The sequence below is a fragment of the Acipenser ruthenus genome, chromosome 1 (genome assembly GCF_902713425.1).
Source record: "Acipenser ruthenus chromosome 1, fAciRut3.2 maternal haplotype, whole genome shotgun sequence".
NCBI lineage: Eukaryota > Metazoa > Chordata > Actinopteri > Acipenseriformes > Acipenseridae > Acipenser > Acipenser ruthenus.
Window position 1 is genome coordinate 32076932 of NC_081189.1, and position 27235 is coordinate 32104166.

General features: G+C 38.0%; 1 protein-coding gene across 2 annotated transcripts; it reads left to right on the plus strand.

The window, feature by feature from the left end:
* Window positions 1-261: 261 nt before the first annotated feature.
* On the plus strand, window positions 262-19019 carry LOC117421258 (mothers against decapentaplegic homolog 7). 2 transcript variants are annotated; one of them, XM_034923659.2, is made up of 4 exons: window positions 262-376; window positions 5417-5470; window positions 8307-8378; window positions 18075-19019. In XM_034923659.2, the coding sequence occupies exons 1-4, from the start codon at window positions 328-330 to the stop codon at window positions 18611-18613; spliced, it is 714 nt and encodes a 237-aa protein (XP_034779550.2). In that variant the 5' UTR covers window positions 262-327; the 3' UTR covers window positions 18614-19019. The 2 variants fall into 2 exon arrangements, with proteins under 2 accessions (XP_034779550.2, XP_033891307.3); XM_034035416.3 differs by lacking the exon at window positions 262-376 and adding an exon at window positions 2693-4317.
* Window positions 19020-27235: the final 8216 nt, after the last annotated feature.

Below are 27235 nucleotides of genomic sequence, written 5' to 3' on the forward strand. Positions count from 1 at the left end.
ACAATTACATCGGCATTTTTAACTATCAGATCCAGAGGCTGTCTATGTTCTCCAGTTCCCTAAGCTACTTAAAGGGCCAGCAGATGCTTAAAAAAAACGGGGCTACCCATCACGTATTGACACACATACAAACCGCTTCCACCACACACACACACAAGCACTCAGTCATACACGCCTCGTGTTCTGTAAGGTTTTAACTTAAGGGGAAGCATTTACATTAGTTTTTAACCCCCACGCCCAGTTGTTTGCTATGACACAGTGCAGGATGAACAAGTCTTTAACTCTGTTTAGATTTGCCAGTTTAAATTGGAAGAGGTTATTGGTGAGATGACATCATTCTGTGAAACACGAACGCAAGTATTCGTTACTTTTCATAGTAAGTAGAAACTATTTTAAAACTATTGGCAGCATAATTGCAGGCTGTGCAAGGTAGCAGTTGGTAGCCTATTGAATACAGGTAACCTATTGTAGCCTATCAATTATTTTAACCCGTATGTGGTTTGTAAACACTGACGTATATTTGTCCGTATTATTAGTATAGATTTGGTCATAATAGTGAGCTGCATATCAAGGATTTTCATTTAATTAATACAAACCCACGTTCTAAACGATATTGAACTTGCCTAGGCTGAACCTAGCCTAGACAACTATATTAACATGATCATTGCACTTACTAATTACAGACTAACTAAAACGACATTGGTTACTATGTTATCGTCGCACAGACGATCTCTAAATGAGAGTCACCGCAGAGACGTTTGCAGCATGTTTTGGACTAGATTAGCATCCACTATTTCTATAATAAATAACCATATCGAATGGACTATAGATATTATTTTGGGGTCAATTATGAAATGCATAATAAAACATGCGATAATACATGAATTGAAATGCAACATTATGGTATGTTTATAAAAACACATTTGAAGAGGTAAGTAGCGTGCCTAACTATATTTATATATTTAGGTTACGGCACATTACTTCTAGTGAACCCGTTATTTCTCATCCAAACAACCAATATTTCAAGGACTTTTCAAAGTTTTTCAAGCATTTTCAAGCATTTAAGTCTCAAGACTTACGTTGTGAGAGATTCAATAAGGTACCTAAGTAAAGTTAAATTGAGGCTCGTCCCGTTTTGTTTTCTAATGACCAAGGAAATGATTTCCCCTGAGCCTTTATTTATCTTCTTGTGTCTTCTTTGTTGTGTCTTACACCCCAGTGCTGTTAGTAAAACTATTAGGTTAATGAATGGGCCCTGGCTCCAACTGTCTGTCACACATACACACACAGCAAACGCGCTTCTTCGATCAGAGCTTTATATATCCTTCCTTACAATGGCAAATTGGGCTTAAAAGTGGAAGTCCTTTAAGAGGTTTGAAATTACTTTAATACACACACACCATTAAGGCAGTCATTTTATTGCAATTCATTCTTAAAATTACATTACATGATGTATGGTTTTACTGTATGACTTAACAACCATAAATAAATACCATTATACCAATATAGACAGCAGTGATAGTTAGATCTACAGATACAGAAAACAGTTACAATAGTCTTTACTTGGGCTAAGTGTTTTAAATGATCACAAAAGTATGATGGTTTTTAATTAAATTATTATTATTATTATTATTATTATTATTATTATTATTATTATTATTATTATACAGTGAAGTTTGTCCAGTGGGACGTTGAAAAACTCAGGGAGTGAAAATACTGGCTGGTGTGTTTAGCCCAGAGGGAGGCAGTGTAGTGGAAGTTGACACAGTCATGCCTGCAGCAACCACTACGCAGATACATTGATCAGATCAGATCACAGACCTCAACGTTGATCAATCATGGTGACAAATCACATGTTGCAATGTGGAGTCAAGCATTCCCAGCTCTATTCTACTTGCATTTACAATACCAAGTCAATAGTAATGTTTCACCTACAATTTTAATGTGAAATTAATTACAGTAGTCAAATGTAGCTATGTTAGACCTTTGTCCTTCATTACAGTCTTCACATACATGTCATCGTTTTTTATAAACGAATTGTGTCCATCCTAACTTGTTAACCTTGGACTTGTTAACAGTGACATTTACATTTCTAGCAAAACGGTGCTTATGTTTACACGTCCTTATTTTAACAGGGTAAAATAATTATCGCTGTGATGTCTGGAAATAACACATGCAAGTAATACATATGACAACATATTATAAATGCATGGGGGGGGGGGGGGAGTCCAATAATAGGTTATTGTACTATTTGAATTGAAGTTTTTGGAAGAAAATAAAACAGTACTGGTATATTTTATAGTAAGAAAAAATAAAGGGTATGTATTTTTTTGTTTCTGTTTAAATATTTGTAATTATGTTTTTGAAAAAAAAACATAACGACTACTATTGGTATGGCCCACAACAAGAGAGGTGTTAAATGATACGTGTTGTAGAAATCAATATTATACATTTTAATAACCTCGCTTTAGATCACTTGTGTTTGTTAAACATGTAAAGCGCACATTCGTCCATTAACACTACTAAAGCAACAAAGCTTGGGCCTTCCCTTTTCATGTTACCATTTTTTCTTTTCTTTTACAACTTTGGGAATATAAACTTTTTTTTCAAGAATGAGTTCTCTAGCTTTAAGATACTTGATCTCTTGTTTGCGCAACACAATCACTTTTTTTTTTAAAGCGACAGTGTGTCTAGACACCCACGTGATGGGGCGCGACATTGCGCACTGGAGACAGAGAGCTAAGAGCGTACAGACAGGGAGAAAGAGATAGCAAGGGCACTTGGTTGATTCACGTCACTTTCAGACCCTTCTCCTCAAGAACGTATCACCTCTCTTTGACCGTACGACTTGTGTTTTTGAGACGGAAACTTCTACTTAAAGAGGTCGGATAAAGCAAAATAAGGAAATATAAAAGATACGCGTTTACGAAAAGAGAAAGAAAAAGAGAGGGTCTGCATATACCAGCACAAGTACTCCATACAGCTTGGCAGTTTGTAATTTGCCAGCCACTTCTTCACTCGCTTACGGATCTGCAAGAGTTTGGACCCATTTGGAGCTATGAACAACGTCTAACGTCCAAAATAAAGATACATAATCAAGAAAACTGGAAATATTATTTTTGAAAAGAGAAAAGCAACGACTAGACACCAGCCTTTCCACTGTTTGCAATCGGATCAAGGATTGTGGATTAAATCTTTAAGAAAACCAGGACAAGCTTGGCTTCGAATGGATATATTTTCTGTTCGCATTTCGTACTTTCTGTAACAGAATTTTGAATCGCGTCGTCCACTTTAGTTCCACAGTCTCTAGTCTGTTTAACGTCCTGTATTTTTCATATATACTGTATATATACGTTAAAAATGTCCTTAAAGAAACAATATTGATGTAGTGTTTTTATATATGAATACTGACGAGTGCCTCTGTGGTGCCCTGATTTTGCTGCTAATTGTGTATGTTGGCCATATTACAATTGTATTTTACCCAAGCAAGCTACATTTTATTTTATTAGGATATTTATTAGGCTGTATGAATCTAAAATTAAAAAGGCGATCTGTATTATTTACAATCTGTAGTCAAATATATACAGTATTTATGTGCATATAAACGTGGGGGTCATTTAAAAACGTGTATTTCACCCTAAAACGTTTTTATAATACAAAATCCTATATTTTTGGTATACAAATAAAAGAGACTGGCGTATGTTACAGACTGCCTTTGCTGCTCCAATTCCCAGTTTATTAGTAATATTATTTCAGGCTGCTTGTCATTGCCTGGACTCGGATCCCGGATTCTTCATGATTTGCGGACATCATGCCCGTTTTTTAGCCGGGAAACCCTCTTTTCGTCCCGCATGTTCAGGACCAAACGATCGGGGCTCGTCCGGCGACTCTGGAGGAGTCGTGCGCCCGGGGAGGGCGACGGGGAGGCGGATAACCGTGCGCATGGAACCGGGGGCTGCTGTATGGGGAAATCGGCAAAGGTTTCCAAGTCTAACCCCGGAACGGAGGCTGAACTGAAAGCCTTGACCCATTTGATACTGAAAAAAATTAAAGAGAAACAATTAGAGGCGCTTTTGCAGGCGGTGGATTCTAAAGGGGGTGCCCGGAACCCCTGTCTCCTCCTGTCTAGCAAGGTGGACTCCAAACTGGGTCAGCATTCGTACTCCCTCCCTTTGCTGCTCTGTAAAGTGTTCAGGTGGCCGGATCTCAGGCATTCCTCGGAATTAAAGAGGCTATCTTGCTGTGAATCTTATGGAAAAACTAACCCAGAGCTGGTTTGCTGCAATCCCCACCATATGAGCAGGCTCTGTGAATTAGGTGAGTTGGGACTTAACATTACATTGTAGAGGGTTTGTGTAAAATACTGCCATGCATGTGTTAGTGTGAAAAATATATAACACAGTGAAGCTGCATTATGAGTGCAATTTTGCAAGTAGATGTCAAATCGCTTATCATTATCATTTACTTTGAATATCCTTTTGAATAGACATGCACATAATATACAGGTATTTACAATATGTATTTAGCAGTATGTGCAATGTAAATAGTATAGTCTATCTACGCACATAATGTAACTGTACACAGTCTGATCTTGTTGCAATGGTGCATATGTTTTGCATTAGTGATAGACTTTTTCCTTAATGATGTCTTGTTGTATGGGAGTACATCGCATTACAGACTATGTGGATTCATTCCCTTCAGTCCTTGTAGGTTAAGAGATAAGAGTAAATATAGAACACGTATACATGTGTACTACCTGAATTTTTAAAATAAATTTAAACCTTTATGTCAATTGCATGGCCGCCTTTATAGTTAGACAACGTTTGTGAAGTCTTACTTTTGTAATCTGTGTAAGATACCCATGTTCAGGCGTGTGAATGTTTGAAGACACTAGCTCGCACCACGTATATTTTCCAAATGTTGTAATTCACTGGTTACAGTGTATCTGGAGTGTATCAAGACAGTTGGCATAATTGTGACATAACATTTTAGAAACTGTCTTACTTGTTTCATTTCATTTTAGGAAACTTCTAAATAAACCCTAATGCTTGCCAAAGTAAAACGTCATTTCTTTGGGGTTATTTCCTTCGTTGTAAATGTTAAATATGTAAAATAGCAAGAAGACTATCGTCCAGTCAGGCTCAAGTTGGTGGTTTCCAGAGACTGGAGCGTTTTAGTTGAGCCAAAGGAGGCCCTGATCAGACAGCCAGAGCAGCAGATAGCAGCGAGCCTGGCGCCAGGCGGCCCCTTTTGTTTATCTGACTGTTAAATATCAAGGCAATCGCCGCCTAGCTGCCCTGCCTCCAACCCCCAGAGCTAAGACAAACAGTTTGCTGAAAGAATGCCACTGTTATCATGAGTTTCTATCTTCCTTTTTCTCATGGCTCTGTCTTTTCTCTCCCGATTTTCATTTCAGAGTCTCCCCCTCCTCCCTACTCTAGATATCCAATGGACTTTCTCAAACAACCTGGTAAGTTTAAATGCTTTTTTTGTAGTTTTTTAGAATGGGAAATTAATATTTAGTTGTAGTTGGTGTGTTTTTGTAGTTTGTGTTCCCTGAACTCAACATTAAAAAAAAGCATATATATAATCAACAACAAAGGTTTCTTGGAATTATTTAGGTACAGTTACAGGTGATTAACCTTAATAATAACAACAATCACCATCATATTATATAGTAATTATTATATAGTAATGAATTATAATAAGACATAACCCATTAACACATATTATTACTATAGAAGTAGAGTCTGATAAATAATACAAAAATAGAATAACAAACAAATTAACAAACAAAAAAACAGCAAACATTGACAGTTCTTTTATAACATATTTCTAATAATATTATATAAGTGTTCTGTAGGGATGTCTTTTAACTTTGAAAACCAAAACATAAAGCTGTTAATGTGTTCAGTGCATCAGATGTGTTTTTTTTTTTTTTTTTTTTTTTACAGCAGGGGTATTAAAATGAATTTTTGCATGCCAGTCCCTTGTAATTGAATGGAGCAGTGCCAGGTCCGAAGCCCATTCGAGGCTGGCACCAACTCCCCTGCTTGTCTGCATAAACTTTTGGCTGGCAGATGGCTGGCCGAGTCAGATAGATTGGCCTGGCACGAGAGAGAGGGAGGAGGGAAGTTAGAGGAAATCCAAATGTGGATTATATCAGGGACGGGCAGGTTCTCTGGAGCCTCTCCGTATCTCAGTGCCCTGTATTAATTGACTGGTATTGATTAAGATGCAACTCACAGTATGATTGAGTCTGGCATGCAACATAATTGGTAACATAATGAATTATTCCTATGGGTTGACCACACTGAATTATTCATGTCTGTGTGTATGTGTACTATATGCACATATTATTCTATTCATTATACAGCATGTATTTATATCGTATCTTGCACTACAGTTCACACACTTTTATGGGTGTGTGTAATTAAAAAGATGTTGCACCTCAATAAATTATTCTAGACAGTGTAATTTTTATAAAGCCAAGCCTGTTATGCAAACAATGGAAACATGAACTGGAAAGTAGCAGGTGCAAGTGTCAACTGGATAGGAAGATGTATTTTGGGAATGAGTTTCCTTAAAGGATGCTTATGGAGCTCTTAACACTTTTACTAAACTTCCGGTTAGCCTGGAGCTTATTATTTTTTTTGTGTGTTTTCACTGAATGGTGTATATTAATTAGTGACAAAGCATCAACAAAGAAAAAGCCAACCAAAACATTAATTGAAAGGAAAAGTTCTTCCAGACAAGTGATTCATGTAATTCAGATGCTGCAATGTAGAAAGAGGAGGAAGTGTATTACGCTGCTTGTCATTTTCACCTTGTCAGAATGTTGTCATAACAACTCTGTCCCATTATTTGTTGAGATCCACCTTAACTGGCTTAATCAGAAAGTTTAAATCAGCTTTGAAATGCTTCAGATTTTGCTTCAAGTTAGTTGTACTTAATGCTGCAATCGTCAAAATAAAATATTGATGAAGATGGGGAAATATTGAAAGGAATCAGTATGTTGTGAGTACACAGAGGAGCATGCTGGCTCTGACACTGTAAAATTGCTATAGTGCTAACTGTGTTTGGAACTCTTATCAGGGCCTGCCACTGTAGTCTAGCCAAAGTGTCGTTTAGTATGTTAGGTATTTCACTGTAGCTGGCTGGGAAATGGAAAAAGGGTTGGAGCAAAGCCAAAGAAAACCATCCTGCAGTTTTTCATTGTAGAGACTTAATGTAGGGCCCACATCACAGCAAAAGTCAGGAGACAGGTTTAGAGGGGTGAGGCATCAGGGTTTTGTGTATTGTATTGAGAAAAGGTCAGGTATAACTTTAGAAGTCTTTGCTCTGTTCACGTTTTTGTACCAGGTTGTGCCTGTCAGCCCATTATAGCCAAATAGATATGTTAAGCAATTATTTTGATAAAGCTAGATGGTCATATTTATAATTGTATGGAAAGGATGTATCTTATTTTGGTGCATGGCAGACTGTGGTGGGGTTGTGATGCAGTTACTGTACCTTGGACTAGCTACTGTTTTTATTCAGATAGCCATTAAAAATGCAGAGATCATAGGGTTAAATGAAAAGAAAGCCTATTTCCTTAGAATGCCATTAAGAAAACGTACTATGTACAGTTTTCAAGACTAAAAACCATTTCCCGTCTCCCTCATTGTTTTCAGTTTGAAGTGTATCCTGTTAAACTGTATATTCCTGTTATGGGTTGCATGCTGTGCTGATAAGCCATACAGCATGCACTTTATAAAAAAAATAATAATAAAGAAAAATGTAATACAATACTCGTTGAAAATATCAGCGAGTCAAACCTGTCTGCATCTGTAATAATAAATGGGCAAGCTCCAGTGGATAATATGTTTATATCAGTTTAGTCGCCCAGGGTTTAATCGCATTGCTGTTCTAAGACAGACGTCAAGCAGACTTCCTTAGTGGCCACTAAGGGGCCATGGGTTCCATTCTCCACCAGACCTGTGCCAGCATTGATTTGAGTAAAACTCACCTCAGTCTGGCTGTATCCAGGGGTAAGGCTGCCCCCTCGGGGGCCCCAATATAAAAGAGAGTTGTGGGTTGTCATAAAAACAGGTTTGCCACCCGGAGCAATTTGGTGTAAAAACAGTCATCGGCAGTGACAGAAAGGGTTAAGCAGCTCCCGGTATACCTCACATCCTCAGCTTGAAGGTTACACAGAATTTACTGAGAGTTCAACATCTTCATGAAGCATTGATTTCATGCAGTGATTAATGGTGTACAGCTGGTTAAATGATGTTACTTTTCTTTCTCTCCTGCTCTCTCTACAGATTCCTCTGAGTCCGTGCCTTCCTCCACTGAAACTGGGGGAACTCATTTTCTGGCCCCTGGGGGGCTATCAGGTAAGCCATGTTCTGTACAGTGCCTTGTGTCTAATAATCAGTGTTCTGTCTGGAGGCTTTTTGCAAGGAGCTCAATGAATTAAATGAAGTATACTTATATACCAGTATAGTTCTGAAGTTGGCATATGGGCATTACATGCTATACCAAACGTATAGAATGCCAGGTTACACATCTGGTAATGGATTACATAGTATACTTTTTTTTTCCTTTTGAAACAACTGTTACAATTTAGCAGTAAGTGCAATGTTAGGGCATGTCGTTTTGATATATAATTTAGAATGCATTGCAAGAATGTGTGATTGAGCTCTCTGGGTAATAAGGAAAGGGGTTACTAAACATCAAAGCAATCTACATCATAGTTTGAAACAAAATGCTTTGAGCATATGGTACGGTTGTAGTAGGAAATGTTTTACACTGCAGACTGAGCGCAAGCAGTTAAGATTTATTATTTTTATTTTAATTTTGGAGATTTTATTTTAGAATGGATGAGGGGAGCTTGTACTAAACCAGATGTCTGTATTCATTGTGGTTGTTTATATAATAATAATAATAATAATAATAATAATAATAATGGCCTTCATCTTGATTGCTCTCTGAAAGACTAACCTCTCCACCTCAAACCTGGAGTTTCTCAGTGGGAATGGCATTCACAACAAAGATAAGTGAGTTTTTGTCCCCTCCCTCTGTAATGCACACACCAGCAGTAATTTGAGAGGGGAGGGTATTGTTTGTTTAAGAGCCCTAATGAGAACTTTTTGAGAAACAGAAAATAGGCACTTTCAGTCTTGACTTTTACACCATCTTTTATGTTATAGGAAAGAAAGAGCAGGGAGAAATGCTAACAAGACAGGCACATACACACAGACAGAAGCAGACATGAATACAGAGAAATCAGGAGTGGAACATCAATGAGGACGTTGTTTAAGGGCTTTTGGTTTGAGTTATGAAGTATTGGAGAGGTGGGGAGCAAGTTCCTCAGGATACCACATGAAACGAGCCAAGGAAGTACTAGCCTTTTAAAAGAGAGCTTTCTGAAAGGTTTCTGTTACTGATAACATCTCAACTGTCTGGGCCGCTGGTTATTGGGGGCGGGGAGGGGGCAGAGGGGGGCACAGGAAATCGCACAAGTCTCTCATGAGCGACTGCTCAAGGGCCCCTGTCTTGGGGAGATAGTTCAGCTAGAATCAAAACGCTTTCCAAAGGTGGCCCAAGAAAAGGTGCAATGTTACCTGACTTGGTACTCAGTGGTAACAATGTAATTTATTTGAACTGGTGTTTTCTAGCCTTTGGACAAATTTAAAATAAGCTATCTGTATATCCCCGACATGCTGTCTTATTTAAAAGGGAGCTGATAAGAAATGGCAACGGTGAGGCAGGGACACCGCACTGGTGTTTGTTATAACTGGATTTGACAGCATGCTATCCTTTTTGGGTGGTACTTCTGTCTTTAGGATTTGCCCATGAAAATAGCAGTTGCAACAACAGCACACTGATGGCTGATTTGAGGCACATTTGTGAGTTTGTAGTTTTGAACACCCAACTGTTCTATCTCTAAGGGTGTTTTTCCTTATCATATTTTCTCATTTTATTCAAGCAGCCTAGAAACAACTGTATTTGTGGGGCGGGAGATGCTGACTGTTTTGTGAGTTAAGAGCACAAAATAAACAGACTGTGGATATTAACGTAAAGCAGACTTCCTCAGCAACTCCCAGTTCTATTATGCATAGCTTCTGAAGTCCATAGTAGTAACTAAACACACATTTTAGACCAGTGCAAATTGTAAAATAGTAGACTTGAGTCTCTCCCCCCCCCCCCCCCCCCTCTCTCTCAAACACGCACACACCCCTCTGTTTTCCTTCCTGGACTGAACCGCGCCACACTGAGTTAGATTAATGAATGGGGCTCAGTGCAGGGAGGGAGGAAGGTCTGGAGGCTGGAGCCAGGGACTTGATTTCTCTGGCACGGAAAAAAAAAGCTGAATGCTAAAACTTAATCCCTCAGGGGCTTTCACAAAAGCGGTGGCTCCTCCTGGAGGCACTGAGCTGACCTTTTAATTCACTCGCTTTGCCCTTTTTATGTTGTGCTTCAAACTTTGTATGAGAGAAAAGGGGGTGCAGAGCATTTCATGAGTGTCACAGAGGACCTCCGGGAACTGTCTAAATTATTTTTAAGAACAGTGTTAACTTGAAATTTATGCTTTTAGGTGTTCTGCAGCTGTGTTTTTTTGGTTTTGTTTGTTTTTTACACTGACAATCCTTATTTTTTTATTTATAGAAAAAAAATATGTAGGCATGAATTGTGTTGTCAAATATTTGTATTTCTTGATACAAATATATATATATTGAAAGATTTTTAGAGATTTTTTTTTTCTCTAAACTAGGGATAGTTTTGCGCTGCTTAAGAATCTCCTGTCTGTGCGGCTGCTGTTGTCCTGGAGAGTAAGGTTATTAAGAGTTAACTTCAATATGACAGTGAAAGGCTTTAATACAAACTAGGCCGCCTGCCAGACTGGGAGCCTTACAGCTCCCCTCACACATCATCTGACTACAGCAGAATGTAGCCCGGCCAGTGAAGTGGATAGAGACTGGGACTTGGCAGCGTATCTGTGTAGTTTTTGGCCTCTGACTCTCTGTTCCAGTTCCTCCTTTGCGCTAGGCCTTTCCTGGCAAGCTCTTTCTTCTGCAGCCAGGGTGGGCTGCTTCAAGTAGGCCGAGGAATGGGTGATGCTTAGCAACCATGGGTGTGGGGCTTTAGTTCTCAGAAGCGCTGGAATCCATTTTCACCCTGTTAAAGCTCTGAATCAGCTTGGGTTTGTATTTTAATGAATCACATCCTTTATTTTTGACAGTGGAGTTTATATATATATATATATATATATATATAAAATGTATGCATTTTCCCATTTACTTCACAAGCAGTTACTTGAATCTCAATGATATTTCTCCCTTCAAATAATGGAAGGTGTGTTTTTGCTCTTAGGGAGTAGGTGTCAACCCAAAAGCTTAGTGGTTAACCAAGGTGTTGGATTTTGGTGGCATGGTAGTCTGACCTAGACATAGCTCCTGAGCCACAGTAACTATAGATGCTCATGGCTTGACACTGCTACTGAGCTATCCGACTGATAAAGGGGGCACTGACAGTGTTATCGTGAATGTGACAGCAGTTGGAGTGGGGAGGGAGGTCAAAGACGAAGGTGGAATGCCTGCTGGTGCTGACTTGTAATGACCCTGGAGTGGCTGTGTAAAGAATACTGTAACATGGCGCTGACAGCCCGTACCAACTTTCTCAAGCAGGATTGAATGACCCACACGGGGTCTGGCTGCCTGCCTACTGTCACAGAGTAGCTTCCTCTAGGGGTTAAATTTAGGCTGAGGTGTATTATTAAAGTGAGCCGCAGGTCCCAGGGCACCTCTGCTATTCCAAGCCACTTGAGCTCAAATTAAGGAGGTTCGTCATGTAACCTTTCAAGAGATTATCTCACAATTTTTTAACTGTAATTTCAGAAACACCGTTGGGGACGGTGGCACTCATATTATTTGTTTGTTTATTTTAGTTACCAGCACAACTTCCCTTTCACGACCACTGAATGAAACCCAAAGCAGTATTACAGCACAAACCAATTGCCAGACCAGTGACCATAAAACTGTCTGGTGTTCGTTACATCTTCATTGACTCTTGGGGCTATGGCCCTGCTGATAGTACAAAAAATGCCCTCAGCCCTGTTGCATTCTTATTGGATTAACAGGAAAGGAAAGGGCAACACAGGAAATTACATCATGTCTTTGAGGAAAAGGGCTAAACACTGTAGTTGTGTCCCTCCTGGAAACATACAATAAACGTAAGACATGAAAGTTGTTTTAGTTAGAGAGCAGCAGCCAGACTGATACAGTAGGTTGACAACCGTAGGTCACTTTATAGCAATGTAGCTTTTTTTTTTTTCAAGGAAAAGACTGAGCTGGGTCAGTGGCAGTTCTCTGTAATTTTATTGCAGTCATGTTGCTCAATTGACAGAACGGGGATATTTCATTACTTTGAATGTCCTGTCCAAAATGTGAGGCCAAGGAAGTGGCTCAGAGTTCAGTTTGGTTTTGGCCTTCCACTGTTCCCCACCCCATGTCATTATGTTGGGTTAAACTTGCAAAATAGCAACAACAAAAAAAAAAAAAGATAATACTTCTTACATTTTAAACCTTGTTTTGATTGTGTAGTTTTGAGGCGCAAGCAAAACCAGACAACATTAAAAACACAACCATGATGTATTACATGATGTCATCTTGAACCCTAGGATAGCTGTGGAAATGAACTGTCTGTAATAACAGTCTTGTGTGCATTTAAATCTTCAGTAGAAAAGAGACTTGCAGAAGATGTTATGGTAACAAAAAAAAAAAATCAACAAACTGACTGAGCGTTTTGTACAGAAGCTGCTAATAATGGTTTCCCAAAAACAAAAGTGATTGACCTACTGTATTTTGCCCTTGGTGATTCTAAACTAGAGGCAGTATGTTGGTAGCACAGCTGTTCTTTATTATTATTATTATTATTATTATTATTATTATTATTATTATTATTATTATTATTATTTGGGGAGCCTGTGGGTCTGGTTAAAATGATTAGTATTTTAATAATAACAGTTTGGGAGAGAGGCAAGGACCAGCCTAATAACTTTGTTGACGTTTTCATAACATCGTGGAGCACCTCAGCTTGTAATTGCTTGAGTGAATAGTGGTGGTGGAAGCGAAAATGAGGGTGGCTTGTCAAAACAAAAGCGCGACGCAGCTGATGGAGGACCCAGCTGATGGGGGCAAGTTGTGTGTTGACTAAAATCAGCAGGGAGGACAGTCCCTTAAGAAGGGAGGGAGGGAGGGGGGAGGAGAGAGCATGCTGCCTTTCCATAACTGCTTAAATCACTTTAGTTTGACTTTTTTCAACCAGTCACTATTTTTTATATTAAAAGAAAATGAAATTAATGTAATTGTTCTTCTTTCAGCTTGAGTTCCCTAAAACACACAGACACTCTGTATAACCACTGTGTGCTTGAAAACATGACAGAACCTAAAATACCCCCTTACGCAATTTTTCTTTGACTAGTATTTAGCGATTTCCTTTATTAGCTGGCTTCCCCACAGCGACATCCTTTTGAGGACAGTGTTTTGGTTGTTTCTTTCTTCCGGAATGATATGGCCCCGAAAAATACAGTGACAGTCACACACTGCTTCAGGATGCACATTCTTTCAGTCTGCAGCATTGAAAAAAACAAAAAAAACCACTGGGTGGGTGGCTGCGTGGATTATCAGAGTTTACTTTTGTTAATTGCTGGAGAATGCTGGCAATTATGTTGTCGCTCCTTACCCTTCAAAAATGTAGACTTTTTTTCTGTAACCTACTTATATTATATTATATTATATTATATTATATTATATTATATTATATTATATTTAAAAAGTGTTTTTTTGTTAAGAAATGTCATCTGTATTTAACTAAAGTAGACCTTCCTTGTTACTGCTTGTTGAGCTGAAGTTTACTTTGTGTAAGACAAAAGAAGCTATTTAAAAGGCAAGAGAAAACTACTAAACCTTTCACACCTCATACTCAAGTAATTTGCATTGCATGTATACATTGAAAACTTCTCTTGTTAAACAAGGCAATGTAATAATGACTATTGTTAGATTCACATTGTAGTAGAAAATGAAATTGATTTAAACTAAAATGAAAACACTTTTTAAAATACAATTTTAAACAGGTATTCATTTAACGTGCACAATTGTAGCTTTAAACATTTTTTTTTCCCTTTCGCTATTGAATTAAAGATTAAACCTTCACATTAAAGGTCATGGACTGTTGGTCAAATTATTTACATTAACATTTTTAGGTCTGCTTCGAAAGCCATTTTAACAGAGGTTCTCGGGGGTTAACTAGTTAGGCTTGGGTAAAACAGTGTTCTCATTCAAATGTGTGGACTAGTCAATTTGTGTGTGACTGTCTCCTTGGAACTAAAGGTTGAAAGGCTATATAGAGCACCAGCTCGGAGTGTCTGTGTGTGTCCAGGAATAGAAACGATTAGATTATGAAGGCAGACAGTAGTAATCATTAACTTTTTCAGGCTACTAACTGTCTCCAGTCTGGCACATGGTGCCGTCTCCCCCTACTCCTCCCCCCCCCCCCCCCCCCCCCCCTTCAGCAGGCCTTAGCCCCGGCCCCAAGCTGGCAGAGTATTAGGTTGTAAAGACCAGAGGTTTTAAAAGGAAAAGAAACAGGGGGTCTGGATTTCTTATTTCTGTTAGTTTTTTTTTGACAGAAGTACTTTCAAGCCACCGCTTGGTTAATTTACTTTAAAATGTTCATGAAATGAAATACTGAACTGATATGTAAAATCTTCTTCAGGTTCCCACAAAATAAGCCTGGTTTTATTGAATTGTTTGTTTTTGATTTTATGAAACTTGTGATGCAGTTGACCTGGGGGTGGTATTTAGGGTCAGGGAATTGAATTCTTTAGCCTGGTTGTTTGTTTGAAGTCTGTAAACTAGGACACAGTGTCCAGAACATGATTGCCTTGGTGTTGCAGTCAAAACAATAGGTAGTTGTCTGTTTTCTTCTCAGTGCAGTAATTGCCAGTGCACTTGCTTCATACAAATCATGACTGGCTGTTTCAATACTCTTCATAAACAACATTTAGAGTTGTCTGTGGTTTCTAAACAAACACGTTTTAGCAATCAATACAAATTCAAAAATAAAATTAAAAAAAACCCTATATACAAAATGGAATCTTAACTGTTCAAAAACTATATACTAGATTATACTGCTGGTAATTGTTTAACAGCTGGAAAATGTAATTCAAGCTAAACTTTTCTTGCTAAATTTTAGTTTGACTGAAATCCAGACCTCAATTTAAACTGACCATCAAGAACATGTATAACTCTTTTAAAGTTTTTCTTTTGTGGGAGGAAAATCGGAAATCTAAAGATAAGATGCCAGAGATCAGTTTGAAAGAAAAACCGAGGCGGTAATGATTTGAGCTAAAGACACAATTACTGTAAACAGGGTCCCACCCTTCCTCGAAGGCTTTCTAGAGCTGAGTGCGAGGTAGACTCAGACCCGCAGACAGAGCTACACTGTAATTTGCATGGCTGATGACTCCTAAAAGCTAGGGCAGAGAAAGTCAACCACTGGAGCCAGGCAGATGTTTAAAACACACACACACTATTATACATACTAGCTCACACACACACTACTTCAGTCTGCTGGCACATTTTCTCACACTTTATGGTAATGCTGATAGTGAGACAGTGTGGCCTTTTGGTTCAAGACAGGGATCTTGGCAAGAACTCTTGAAAATCCTTGTCTCAGTTTTGCCCAGCCCTGAAGCAAGCTGGATTATCATCTCCTGTTCCACCCGGCTGCAAAAAGTACTGGCAGAGCCCGGCTATTAAGGGTGTAATAAAAAAGTAAATGTTAGAATACATACAAAATGGAAAGTTGTATGAAATGTCTTTAGCCGTTGAACATATTCTGTAACAAAAGTTATTAGCACTAGCACAGGGTCTGAATTTTTTTTCCGTTTCATTATGAGCTTCCTCAGGAAGCCCCATTCAGTTTGAAGCATGAGTTTTCAAGGAAAAGATTATTTTCGTTTTTGCAGTTCCCAGATATATCCACAGTCCCCTGAGTCAATATATCAGCACTCTTTAAAGTTCTTTCTCTATCGACCAAGTTCAATCTTAAATAATATCGTAGTTATTGCATCTGTGTTGATGCTGTCAGAGTCAGCGGTGCCACAATACATAGTCATGGTTTTCAAACTAGACTAACAATCAAGAACAAATCCTTTTGAAAATTGGAAGTTGACAAAGTTCTCCAATTGGCGAGTCATATCAATCACTGCCTTAACTACTGTGTATTTTATATACACGTATGTATATATATATATATATATATATATATACATACGTGTGTGTATTACATATTTTTTCCTGTTGATTTTGTGCTGTTTCTAGTAAGTGAATAGAAGGTTAAATGCCTTTAGAACAAAATAGGCATATTACTAGAATTAAAATAATGTTAAAAGGAAAGGAAAATAAATCAACTTTAATTGTAAAGCAACATGTTTCAGTTGAGGTTTTTGTGTGCGACTGTTCCTTTAAGAAACCTTTTCCACATCACAACTTGTAGCTTTAAGTGCCTTTCAGAGACACACTGCAATTTATCTAGGCTAGGCAATTAACATAACTGAAAAGTTCCCTGTACTGATGTCTGTTTGGAAATTGCTGGGTGTACTTGGCGGCATGTAAAGATGAAAGAGGAAGAAGAAGAAGAAAAAAAAAAAAAGCCAGTCTGAGGGATTTTTTTTCATGCAACGGGGTTGTTTGTGGAGATGTGCGAGCCAGATAAACTAAAACTGGCTAAATCTTTCTTTTTCCAAAACTGATGTGATTTTTCTTTCTTTGTAAGGGAAGTGTCCTTTCAAGTTTTATTTAACGGAGGGCAATACATGTATTGTTTTTTTCGTAGAAAGAGGTTTTAGAGGGTGGGGTGCAGTGAGATTTTGAAGGCTAGTTTTAAGGTAATTCAATCCAGAACACCTCTCTCTCTCTCTCTCTCTCTCTCTCTCTCTCTCTCTCTCTCTCTCTCTCTCTCTCTCTCTCTCTCTCTCTCTCTCTGCACTCTGTTCTCTCTCTGCATGTTGTATGCCAGGTTTCAGTGGGATAGGGTTATGGAGTAGCTTGAGGCACATTAAAGGGGAGAAAAAACTTAAGCTACCAGGGTACACACAAATCCTTGGAAAATGGAATGTAGTTTCAAATCAAGGCTTGTCCATAAGAGAGAAAAATATAGTTCTTAACCATTACCTATTGAATACAGTTAGAGCCCATTTTAGACCATTGTTGGCTTTATCCTGGTGGCAAATTGTGGTTTATTTATGATTCATTTTACTGGCAATTCAAAGAAAAGAAATGAGGAACAGTGAAATATAATTATGTTCAAGCTCAGGCCAAGAAGCTAGCCTTGATGTCATGGTGTGGTCACCCTCTGTCACGTTATGTTACCAGCATTGCAAATATGTGACTCTTTATATCACAAGTGACACTTAAATTGGTGTTCCCATTGGTTGAGCAATAAACAGGCTTTTTTTTTTTTTAATGAAGCAAACCGGTGTGTATAGATTTGAAGAAAACGCAGTTGCTAAAAAATTACAAAAACTAAGAATCAGAGATTTATTTTCCGAGTCGTTCTGCCCCTACCCCCCTCCAATATTAATATTATTACTTGTAATAACTTCCTGTTATATAAAGAGGCAACGCTATAAAACAAAGATTGGGACAGATTTATGACTTGAGTTGACGTCAGAACATTGTAAACCAGCCTGAAACAAAAATACTGCCTGACTGCAGATCAACATTAATAGCTGTAAAGGCAATACTAGAGGATCCTCTCCTTTGTACTGTTTTACTTGTAGGAATGCCAAGAATTTTCAGGACATGTCTTCCAGAACAGTACAGATACAATAAATAGAGCAGGTTGTGAAACTAAAGTTATATTCATTTTCATTTTGGTTTTCCTTGCAAAAAGCCTTTTAAAAAAAAAAAAAAAAAAAAAAAAAAAAAAAAAAACATTTATTTTAATTGGTTTGATTAAAAACTTCTGCAGAAAGCATGTCTACATTTTCATTGAGCTAACTAGTCCTTTTCCTCTTTTTTCAGATTCCCAAGTTCTTCAGGAGCCAGGGGATCGATCTCACTGGTGCGTGGTGGCATACTGGGAGGAGAAGACACGCGTGGGACGTCTGTACTCTGTCCAGGAGCCATCCCTGGATATTTTCTATGACCTACCTCAAGGGAACGGCTTCTGCCTCGGACAGCTCAACTCGGACAACAAGAGCCAGCTGGTGCAGAAAGTGCGTGGCAAGATCGGCTACGGGATCCAGCTCACCAAGGAGGGAGATGGCGTGTGGGTATACAACCGCAGCTGCTACCCCATCTTCATCAAGTCGGCCACACTGGACAACCCGGACTCGCGGACGTTGCTGGTTCACAAAGTGTTCCCGGGTTTCTCCATCAAGGCCTTTGATTATGAGAAGGCCTACAGCTTGCAGAGGCCTAACGACCACGAGTTCACACAGCAGCCCTGGACTGGCTTCACTGTACAGATCAGCTTTGTGAAAGGCTGGGGCCAGTGCTACACAAGACAGTTTATCAGTAGCTGCCCGTGCTGGCTAGAGGTTATTTTCAATAACCGATAGCCACCTCTTATCAAGCGGAACAGGACTAACCCCGTTTTTTAGGGGTGGAAAAATAGACAATGCTAAAATAAAAAATGAACCCAAGGACTTCTTTAATAAATAACTAAGATTTAATAAAGAAAAATGTATTTTATGTTATATATATAAATATATTATTACTTGTAAATATGAAGACGTTTTATAAGCATCATTATTTATGTATTGTGCAATGTGTTAACGAGAAAAAAAATAAGATGCACTTTGCTTAATATAAATGCAAAACAAGAAATGCCAAAATAAAAAAATAAAATAAAAAAATAAACACAAGATTGGTGTTTTTTTATGGGTGATGACACCCAGTTGAATGTTTTTTAAAAAGGAGTTAATGTTCTATTAAAAAAATAAAACTGTACGCCTTTAACTTTAAGCATTGTTTGGTTTCCTTTTTTCTGGGGGGGTGGGGTAAGTCACAGGATTAACAGTAGTATACAAGACCTAGAGCAGTGGTAAATTGGTAAAAAGCACAGCACTGTGGATACAGATGCTCTAACATGTTTGTTGATCCACAATAATGCTATTGGGGCAGCAGTGTGGAGTAGTGGTTAGGGCTCTGGACTATTGACCGGAGGGTCGTGGGTTCAATCCCAGGTGGGGGACACTGCTGCTGTACCCTTGAGCAAAGTACTTTACCTAGATTGCTCCAGTAAAAACCCAACTGTATAAATGGGTAATTGTATGTCAAAATAATGTGATATCTTGTAACAATTGTAAGTCACCCTGGATAAGGGTGTCTGCCAAGAAATAAATAATAATATTAAAGTGCTCACACTCAGAACCCTGATCCCTTACACACAAAAGAGACATCGGGCTACTCACAAATGCCATGATTTGTTTAAATACTGTTTCTTTGGATAAAATGAAGTTTGATATTCATGAAACTGATGGGTTCGTTGACAACAGTGCAGAACAGTCACTTAATATCATACTGTCTATAAACAACTCAAAAGTTCAAGCCCAGTGTTGCTCCTGAACAACTTACATCTGTTTTAAAGGGAAGTTTCACATTATTGGATGTATTCAGTTTAGAAAAAGCATGAGAGAGAATTGAAGATTTTAGGACTGGACAGCAAAACTACAATACATCGCTAATTGATTTGGGGTGTGGGCATCGTTCCCAACATTTCTAATGCTCCAGATGACCTTCTGACATACACTAAATAGTCCTTGTTTTTATTTCAATCGGGTATTATTATTGTGCATTAGAAACTAAAACACAATAAACAAAAATAACTAAATAGGTTATGTTTTGAACAAAAAAAACCAGACTTGCTGGTGAGGTTGATTTTATTACATTTCCTAGTTTTATTCATAAACGTTGATTAAGTGATTTTTTGCTTTTTTTCTTCAAAATTTGGCGCTGGTTAGATACAATTTATTGACCGAGTCTATAAACTAAACTGCATGGATACAAATCTTCTCTGCTAAACATGTCTTTGAGCAGTCTGTCCCACTCAGATCCATACTATCAACATATCCTTTGGGGCACGGGTTGTATCAGTGTTTTAAAAAAAAAAAAAAAAAACTTGCCCAGACAAGCCTACCACAAAAAGACAAGCAGTACATGCATCCGAGGATGTGGGGGTACTATGGTTTCCTTTTCTCTTTTAGAAAGAGACACTTAAAGTTTAACTCTTCAATGTGGTGTGCCTTACCCCACTTCACCCTGCTCCCATAAACAAGATTTTATGACACATTTTTTGGTTCTCTTCTTTCCATTAACTATTTTAGGAATGTATCTGTTTGCCTTTATTAACAATCTAGCTCTGTAGTTAGGAATCTTGGTGTGGTCTTTGACCCTAGCCTTACTTTCAAGTCACATATCCGCAATGTCACCAAGGTATCCTTTTTTTCAGCTTCGTAATATTGCTCGCCTGCACATCTATGTTGTCTGTGCCTGCTAGTTCATGCCTTTGTTTCTTCCCGGCTTGATTATTGCAACGCGTTGTTTGCAGGTGTCTCCAAGACTGCTATTAGCAGGCTACAATATATTCAGAACTCCGCTGCTCACATTTTAACTGGCACTAAACTGGGTGCCCATATTACACTGGTTCTTGCTTCTTGCACTGGTTGCCGGTTATTAACACACTTTTACTATCAGGCATTTTTATCATGATTGGGCATGCTAAATTGGGATGAAAACCGGGGTAAAAATAATTGGCGACGACTAAATTTAAAAAAAACAAACAAAAAAAAAACAAACAAACAAAAAAACAAAAAAAAAACAACCTTTAATAACTCTCTTCTTTCCAATGACTATTTTAGGAATGTATCTGCTGCACTTTATTAACAACTTTTGACATCACAGGAAGCAAACCATAATGATGATATTTTGCAGCCTATAAAATCAACAGGCAATTAAAAACTTCTGAAGGTTCCGGAAACACAGCCCGACAGATCTGCATTGTTATGCAACTCTAAGCAGATGGCATTTTTTTTGAGGCTAGCCTTTTTTTTTTTTAACAGGGAGGAGGGAACAGGAGTGAAGTGATTTTTAATTACAGCGGAGCATATTTGACAAGCCGTCTACCTTTATTTTCAGGTTTTGTAAGACAGATGACCAAAAATACAGCTACCCTCTAATTAACTGACAGGAAGAGAGCACCCCTTGTACTGGGAGTTTGTCTCCTAGTTTGTTTGTTTTTTAAGCTGAATAAAGAAATGTTTTACTCTGTCTTATTGTGTGTCGATATTGGTGGGTTAAATCTTCCAATAGTGTATAACTTGAGACCACCCAAGCTCATTTCACTAAAATATGTAATTGAAGGGTTTATGTGATGAAGTGGGTTAATGCACAAACCTTTAACCTCTGAAGGCCTGTGTTTGAATCTGGCTTAGTCACAAGTGGAATATGTTCTGTGGTTACAATTTAGCTCGACATAATTCAGCATAATTAGACAGTCTACCTTCTCAAAAAGAGAGGCATGGAGCATGAACTGCTGCCTTACCCCCAAGGGGGAGGTTCCTCTAGGCCAGACTCGAAGCATATCAGTTGAGCAATGTGGGTGGAGAAGCTTGTTGCCACTAATTGTACCAACTCTGAATAGAGGGTGAGTCTCCGGTGAAACAAATTCTTTAATACTGAAAACATACTGTATATCTGTAAACTATGTAAATCATTTTGAACGTTTTTATGTTTATTTAGCAAACGCCTTTATCCAAGGCAACTTACAGAGACTAGGGTGTGTGAACTATGCATCAGCTGCAGAGTCACTTACAGCAATGTCTCACCCAAAAGACAGAGCACAAGGAGGTTAAGTGATTTGCTCAAGATCACACAGTGAGTCAGTGAGTGAGCCACATAAGTTTGAGGAAAAATTATGGAATTTCTGGTTAATTTAATTTTGGATTAATTGTGGGAAATTATTTTTGTTTGTTCATTAAACAAAAAAACAGGCTGCAAAAAGTCACTCAGCATGAAATTGAGTTATTTGGAAAAACCTCAGCCAACATTAGTTATGCTACCAAAGAGGATGAAGTCAATGCTGTCAGTGTTACCGGAGAACAGTCACTCAGGTGATAAAAAGGTGAAATTCAGCTATTAGGTCTAGGATGACTAGCCTTACCATCGCATCCTCCGGCATCCCAAACAAAGTGACCCTGGGATTGAATATGCTGGGTCTTCTCCGTCTTGCCCTTCTCCTCCGAATGTGTTCCTGCCTCTCCTCAAAAAGAGCCAAGTGTCTCCGCATCAGGAAGTGTACCACAGCAGCCATCTTGAGGCCAGTGACAGCTCTGAAGGTGTGTGCTTTTATACAGCTCTTAATTCCTCATTTTTACAATGAGGTGCAAAGTTTCTGGAGGGTCAACAATTGCCCAAGTGCAAGGCAAAATCCTTACACCTCATTGTAATGTTTGCGCCCACTTAGTATTCCAGTTCCAAGCCCAATGCCATGATATTTTCTTCATTTGAATACATTTCAATATCATTTCAATGGATTAATGATGGCAATGTGCTGATTTAATAGCAGATGTAGAACGGCAAGTGAAAAACATTCTTTACACGCATTTTTAGTGGCCGCTAAAGTTCCACTTTATGGCAGCTAAACACGGTTTGCATGTGCAAAATGACGATTTTGGCCGCAATATGGGTGTTATGCAGCCACAAATCACTTTGCACGTATCCTTACATCAGCCCCTCAGTGTGTGCCCCAAAATTCTGGATAAGGAATGATAAATGAGTAAATTTGGATATTACTTTTGCAGTGTTCCAATGTTTTTCCCAGGGTTATATGCATTCATCACTTTACCATGGTTTGCCATTTTTTTGATTTGCTTTACCATACCTGGGTTTTACAATGCTTACCTATGCTTTGTTATGTATTCACTATACTTTATTACACTTTGCTATGCTTTTACTATAGTAAACTTTTTTTTTTAATTTGAATTATTTCTTAAAACAAGAAATAAATTCACTTCAGTTTAATTGTCATTTGTTTTGCTTGTGTTGTGATTTATATGTCATCATTTATATGTAATTGATTTTACCGTGACCATTTGTTTAAAAGAAAAATCTTACTCTCACCTTGTAGGGTGATCTTAAATAACTCAGATGGAAGACCATATGTGACAAAGATGTCACTTACAGAATGTGACAAAGACTCAATCACTTTGAGTAAAGGAAACAATCTACAGGGAGCGTTAGAAGTCGCACGCTATAAGAGCTTCATGCAGGATCCATTCGAATTGAGCTTGTTTCTGTTCAGTTCTTTTCATGTACACAGGGTCATTTTCACACATTCTACTTTTATACAATTACTTATTGGAGTAAACCATTTCCACTTGACTCTTTCTTCCATAGACTCGATACAAAGAAGCTAAAAATCAACAATAGGTTTCCTGGTCATGTTATAAATTCAGTGATGAAAGATGCAGACTTTCAGTTTGGTCTGGATTAAATATTTGTGTTTGCATATAAACTGTGCTGCTCCTTAGCTTTCTCTTGCCATAACACACTACAGCTGCAACTGTACCCTACTTTATTAACACTTTTCACCTTTTTACTACCAAGTTAACAATCCCCCTGTTAACCAAGGGTTACGACTAGATTGGAGCCCACGTCTTTTTCCTACCCAGTCATGAGATGCTAATTAATTTGCAACCCTATGTATTGAACTTGACCAATCTAAGGGGACCCCAATAAAATGAGGCCGGATCAAAATGACCATTAAGGCAGCAGTGTGGAGTAGTGGTTAGGGCTCTGGACTCTTGACCGGAGGGTTGTGGGTTCAATCCCCAGTGGGGGACACTGCTGTTGTACCCTTGAGCAAGGTACTTTACCTAGATTGCTCCAGTAAAAACCCAACTGTATAAATGGGTAATTGTATATAAAATAATGTGATATCTGTATAATGTGAAATAATGTGATATCTTGTAACAATTGTAAGTCGCCCTGGATAAGGGTGTCTGCTAAGAAATAAATAATAATAATAATACTGTATTTACATGTTGTACTCCAATAGTCAAGAATTAGATTGACGGCACATGCTGTAATTGTTTTTTGAAGAGGTCAAACTACTAATCCTATTATCACATTACAAATATGATTTGTGCTTAAAAAGAATCAATACATGCACAATTCATACTGTGAAAACAATACACTGTCACAATTAAGTAAATAAAATAATTGTCATGTGATTATTTTGAAATTGTTTAAATGTTTAATTGTTTTGTTTCCCAAAGTTTTTTTTATTGCATTGTTTTTTGTGGCCTAATGAGGCAGGCTGCACTTTCAGTGCTTCAACACAAATGATAAAGTTTGTAGAAACGCAGTTTAAGAAAGCAGTACAATATCAGTAGTCATGCAAGGCCAATCTGGAACTCAGACAGAAACATTTAAATATACTCTCCCGTATTTTTATATTAATTACGTTATTTGCATTTGGAAGGAGAATTGGCTAAAAGAATACTACATGGAAACACACACAACCTGAAAGCCTTATTTTTCTTTTTCCATGAAAACTGCCCCACTGATATCTTTTTCATAAAAAATGAATTAATTTAAAATGTATTTACATATTTCAAGTGCAGTTGGTTGAGAATGACATGACAGTTGTGTTGATTGTGTTTACTCCTAACCACTAATCCACACTGGGCAGTAGTGTGGAGTAGTGGTTAGGGCTTTGGCCTCTTGACTGGAGGGTTGTGGGTTCAATCCCAGGTGGAAGACGCTGCTGTACCCTTGAGCAAGGTACTTTACCTAGATTGCTCCAATAAAAACCCATCTGTATAAATGGGTAAGTGTAAGTTGCCCTGGAAAAGGGTATCTGCTAAGAAATAAAAAAAATATAATAGTATACTGCAATTTGACTGCATAATAATAAAGATGTTTATTCATATTACAAACATTGAAATGAAGACCAGAACCCTATGAAATCAATAGTACCACAGCACTGCAAGTTAGTCCTAGAAAAGATGTGTTAATCTTTTCTGAATTAGGATGTTACAAAGCAAAATGCTTGAACTGTGGAGAGATCTACCCTATTGCCAGTTATGTCTTCTGTTCCCAGGCCTTGGAAATTATCAATAAACAATACAGCTTTAGTACTACTTGGTACATTTCGAGAAATAAACAATCCCCTCAATATAAAGACAAATACGGTATTTGAGACTATAGCAAGGATATCAAATTTCAAACTAGTAATAAGCCAAAACAATAAAACCTTTTTGAATACAGCAAATATGACAACACTTTAAATAGCTGGGGAATAAGTAAAAATATAAGACCATTTGTTTAAGACTAAAATAACCTGACTAAAGAAAAAAAACTGTGGAAAAAGAGGCTACTGTAGAAGAAATGTTTAACATTTTTGTAGGATAATTTAGAGTTAGACAAAGTAAACTTACTGTGAAATTATATTATGACCAAACCTCTTCCCTTATCATAGTGTGAACAGCATACCAGATTAAGGCTCATTGAAGTCATGCATTAATTGGGTAGCACTCTCACAATCTTTGTTTTGGGTTGTAAAAGCCTACATTAGATACAACCCAAGTAGAATTTATGTGGTAAAGAGCACTGAGCCTAACTTCCATAGATACTGTAGGGTGGGGCAGCACTGCCTATAAACCTATTGTGAGCATCACTATCCATTGCACAGAAGCTCATAGGGTTGGGCCAGACACTTCTGCTGCTTACACTCATCACTGAGATAGCTTAGTCTTTAAAGATAATCTCCTCATAAACTGTAATTTAGAAAAAACTAAATCACAGTGTGAAGTTGTTATTAAGTAAGTAAGGCATGGAGTTAAGCAACAGGGAACTAAAGCAAGAAGATGCTAGGTGTAACTCTCTGGGACCCCATAGACCTCTTTGTGCCTTCACTAGATGCAGAACCCCAATAAAAGGAAACACAAAATAAAGAAAATAAAGAAATGCCAATCCACCATCACCTGTAAAGAAACTTTATTGTAATATACAGTGTGCCATTTAAACGGTTCTATACCAAAACATATTTATATACATGTCATATAATGTATGTATCCAGAGTTCAAATAATTAGCCGGTAGTTACATTGATGATTTATTGATAGTAATATTACACTGGATGCAAATAAGAGTATATCATTTCAGCAAAAAGTAAGGCTACACATGGTTAAACCAAGTGAATAAATCTCGTTCAAAACCTTGAGTATAAAAAAAATATTTTCATAACTACAAATATTTAATGATCTATTATTCTTACAGTACTTACCTACCAATATGCCATCTGGTGCATTGAGTCCCTGAAAATGATTGAACACAGTGGACTGTGTGAAAATGTAAGAGTCATGACAGGAGACAGGGACATTCGCTCATACATTACAGATGTTATAGAATGCATCACAAATCATCTAACTATTTATATATATATATGCATAGTGTGACAGTGATCTGAGTGCTACATGTGCAATCGATGGCTTCCATTAATGTGGGAAACCCAGTCATGTCATAAAACTCCCTTTTAATATTCTGTAGCTGTGCCTGATTAAGTGGGATCGCTAACCCTTTTTATCAATGTAGCTGCGACCTTGATAACCGCAGAGATAGGAGATTGACTGAGTCCCATCAAGGCACCTGTGACCCATTGAAATGACCCAGAGAAATAGAAGGACAATGCTGCCAACAAATTAATATGCAGTGGTACCACGCAACCCCTATTAGTAGGCGATTCAAGGTCCTCCCACAGAGCCTGACAGAGGTCGACAATAGCTGCCCTATTGAAAAATGCATCCTGGTCCTGTACCCGCTCTGTATTGTCGGCATTGCAGCCAGGGTCTGTCAATCTCAGGCTCAAACTCAAGCTGTACAATTGCATTCGCTGCTGCAGCTGCCTCTAAAACAAAGGACTTACCTGCAATACTGTTTGAAGGTGAGTTATATAGTTTTTCATGAATTAAAACCTTCCTTTTCCACATACAAATTAAGTCTTGAAAAATGATGGCAATTAGCATTGATTTGCTTTTAAATTCCCAGGCAACCAAAAGAAATAGTCACAAGAGGTGATTCTCATTAATACATGTATATTATTTCTTGAATAAACAATTAAGAAAATAACATTATCACAGTTATTAAATAATGATATAAAAGCTTTGAGGATTGTGAATA

Coding starts and splice junctions, on each gene's coding strand:
- LOC117421258 (XM_034035416.3), top strand. CDS start 3,852: ATGTTCAGGACCAAACGATCGGGGCTCGTCCGGCGACTCTGGAGGAGT. Junction 4,318..5,416: donor GAGCAGGCTCTGTGAATTAG/GTGAGTTGGGAC, acceptor TTTTCATTTCAG/AGTCTCCCCCTCCTCCCTAC. Junction 5,471..8,306: donor GGACTTTCTCAAACAACCTG/GTAAGTTTAAAT, acceptor CTCTCTCTACAG/ATTCCTCTGAGTCCGTGCCT.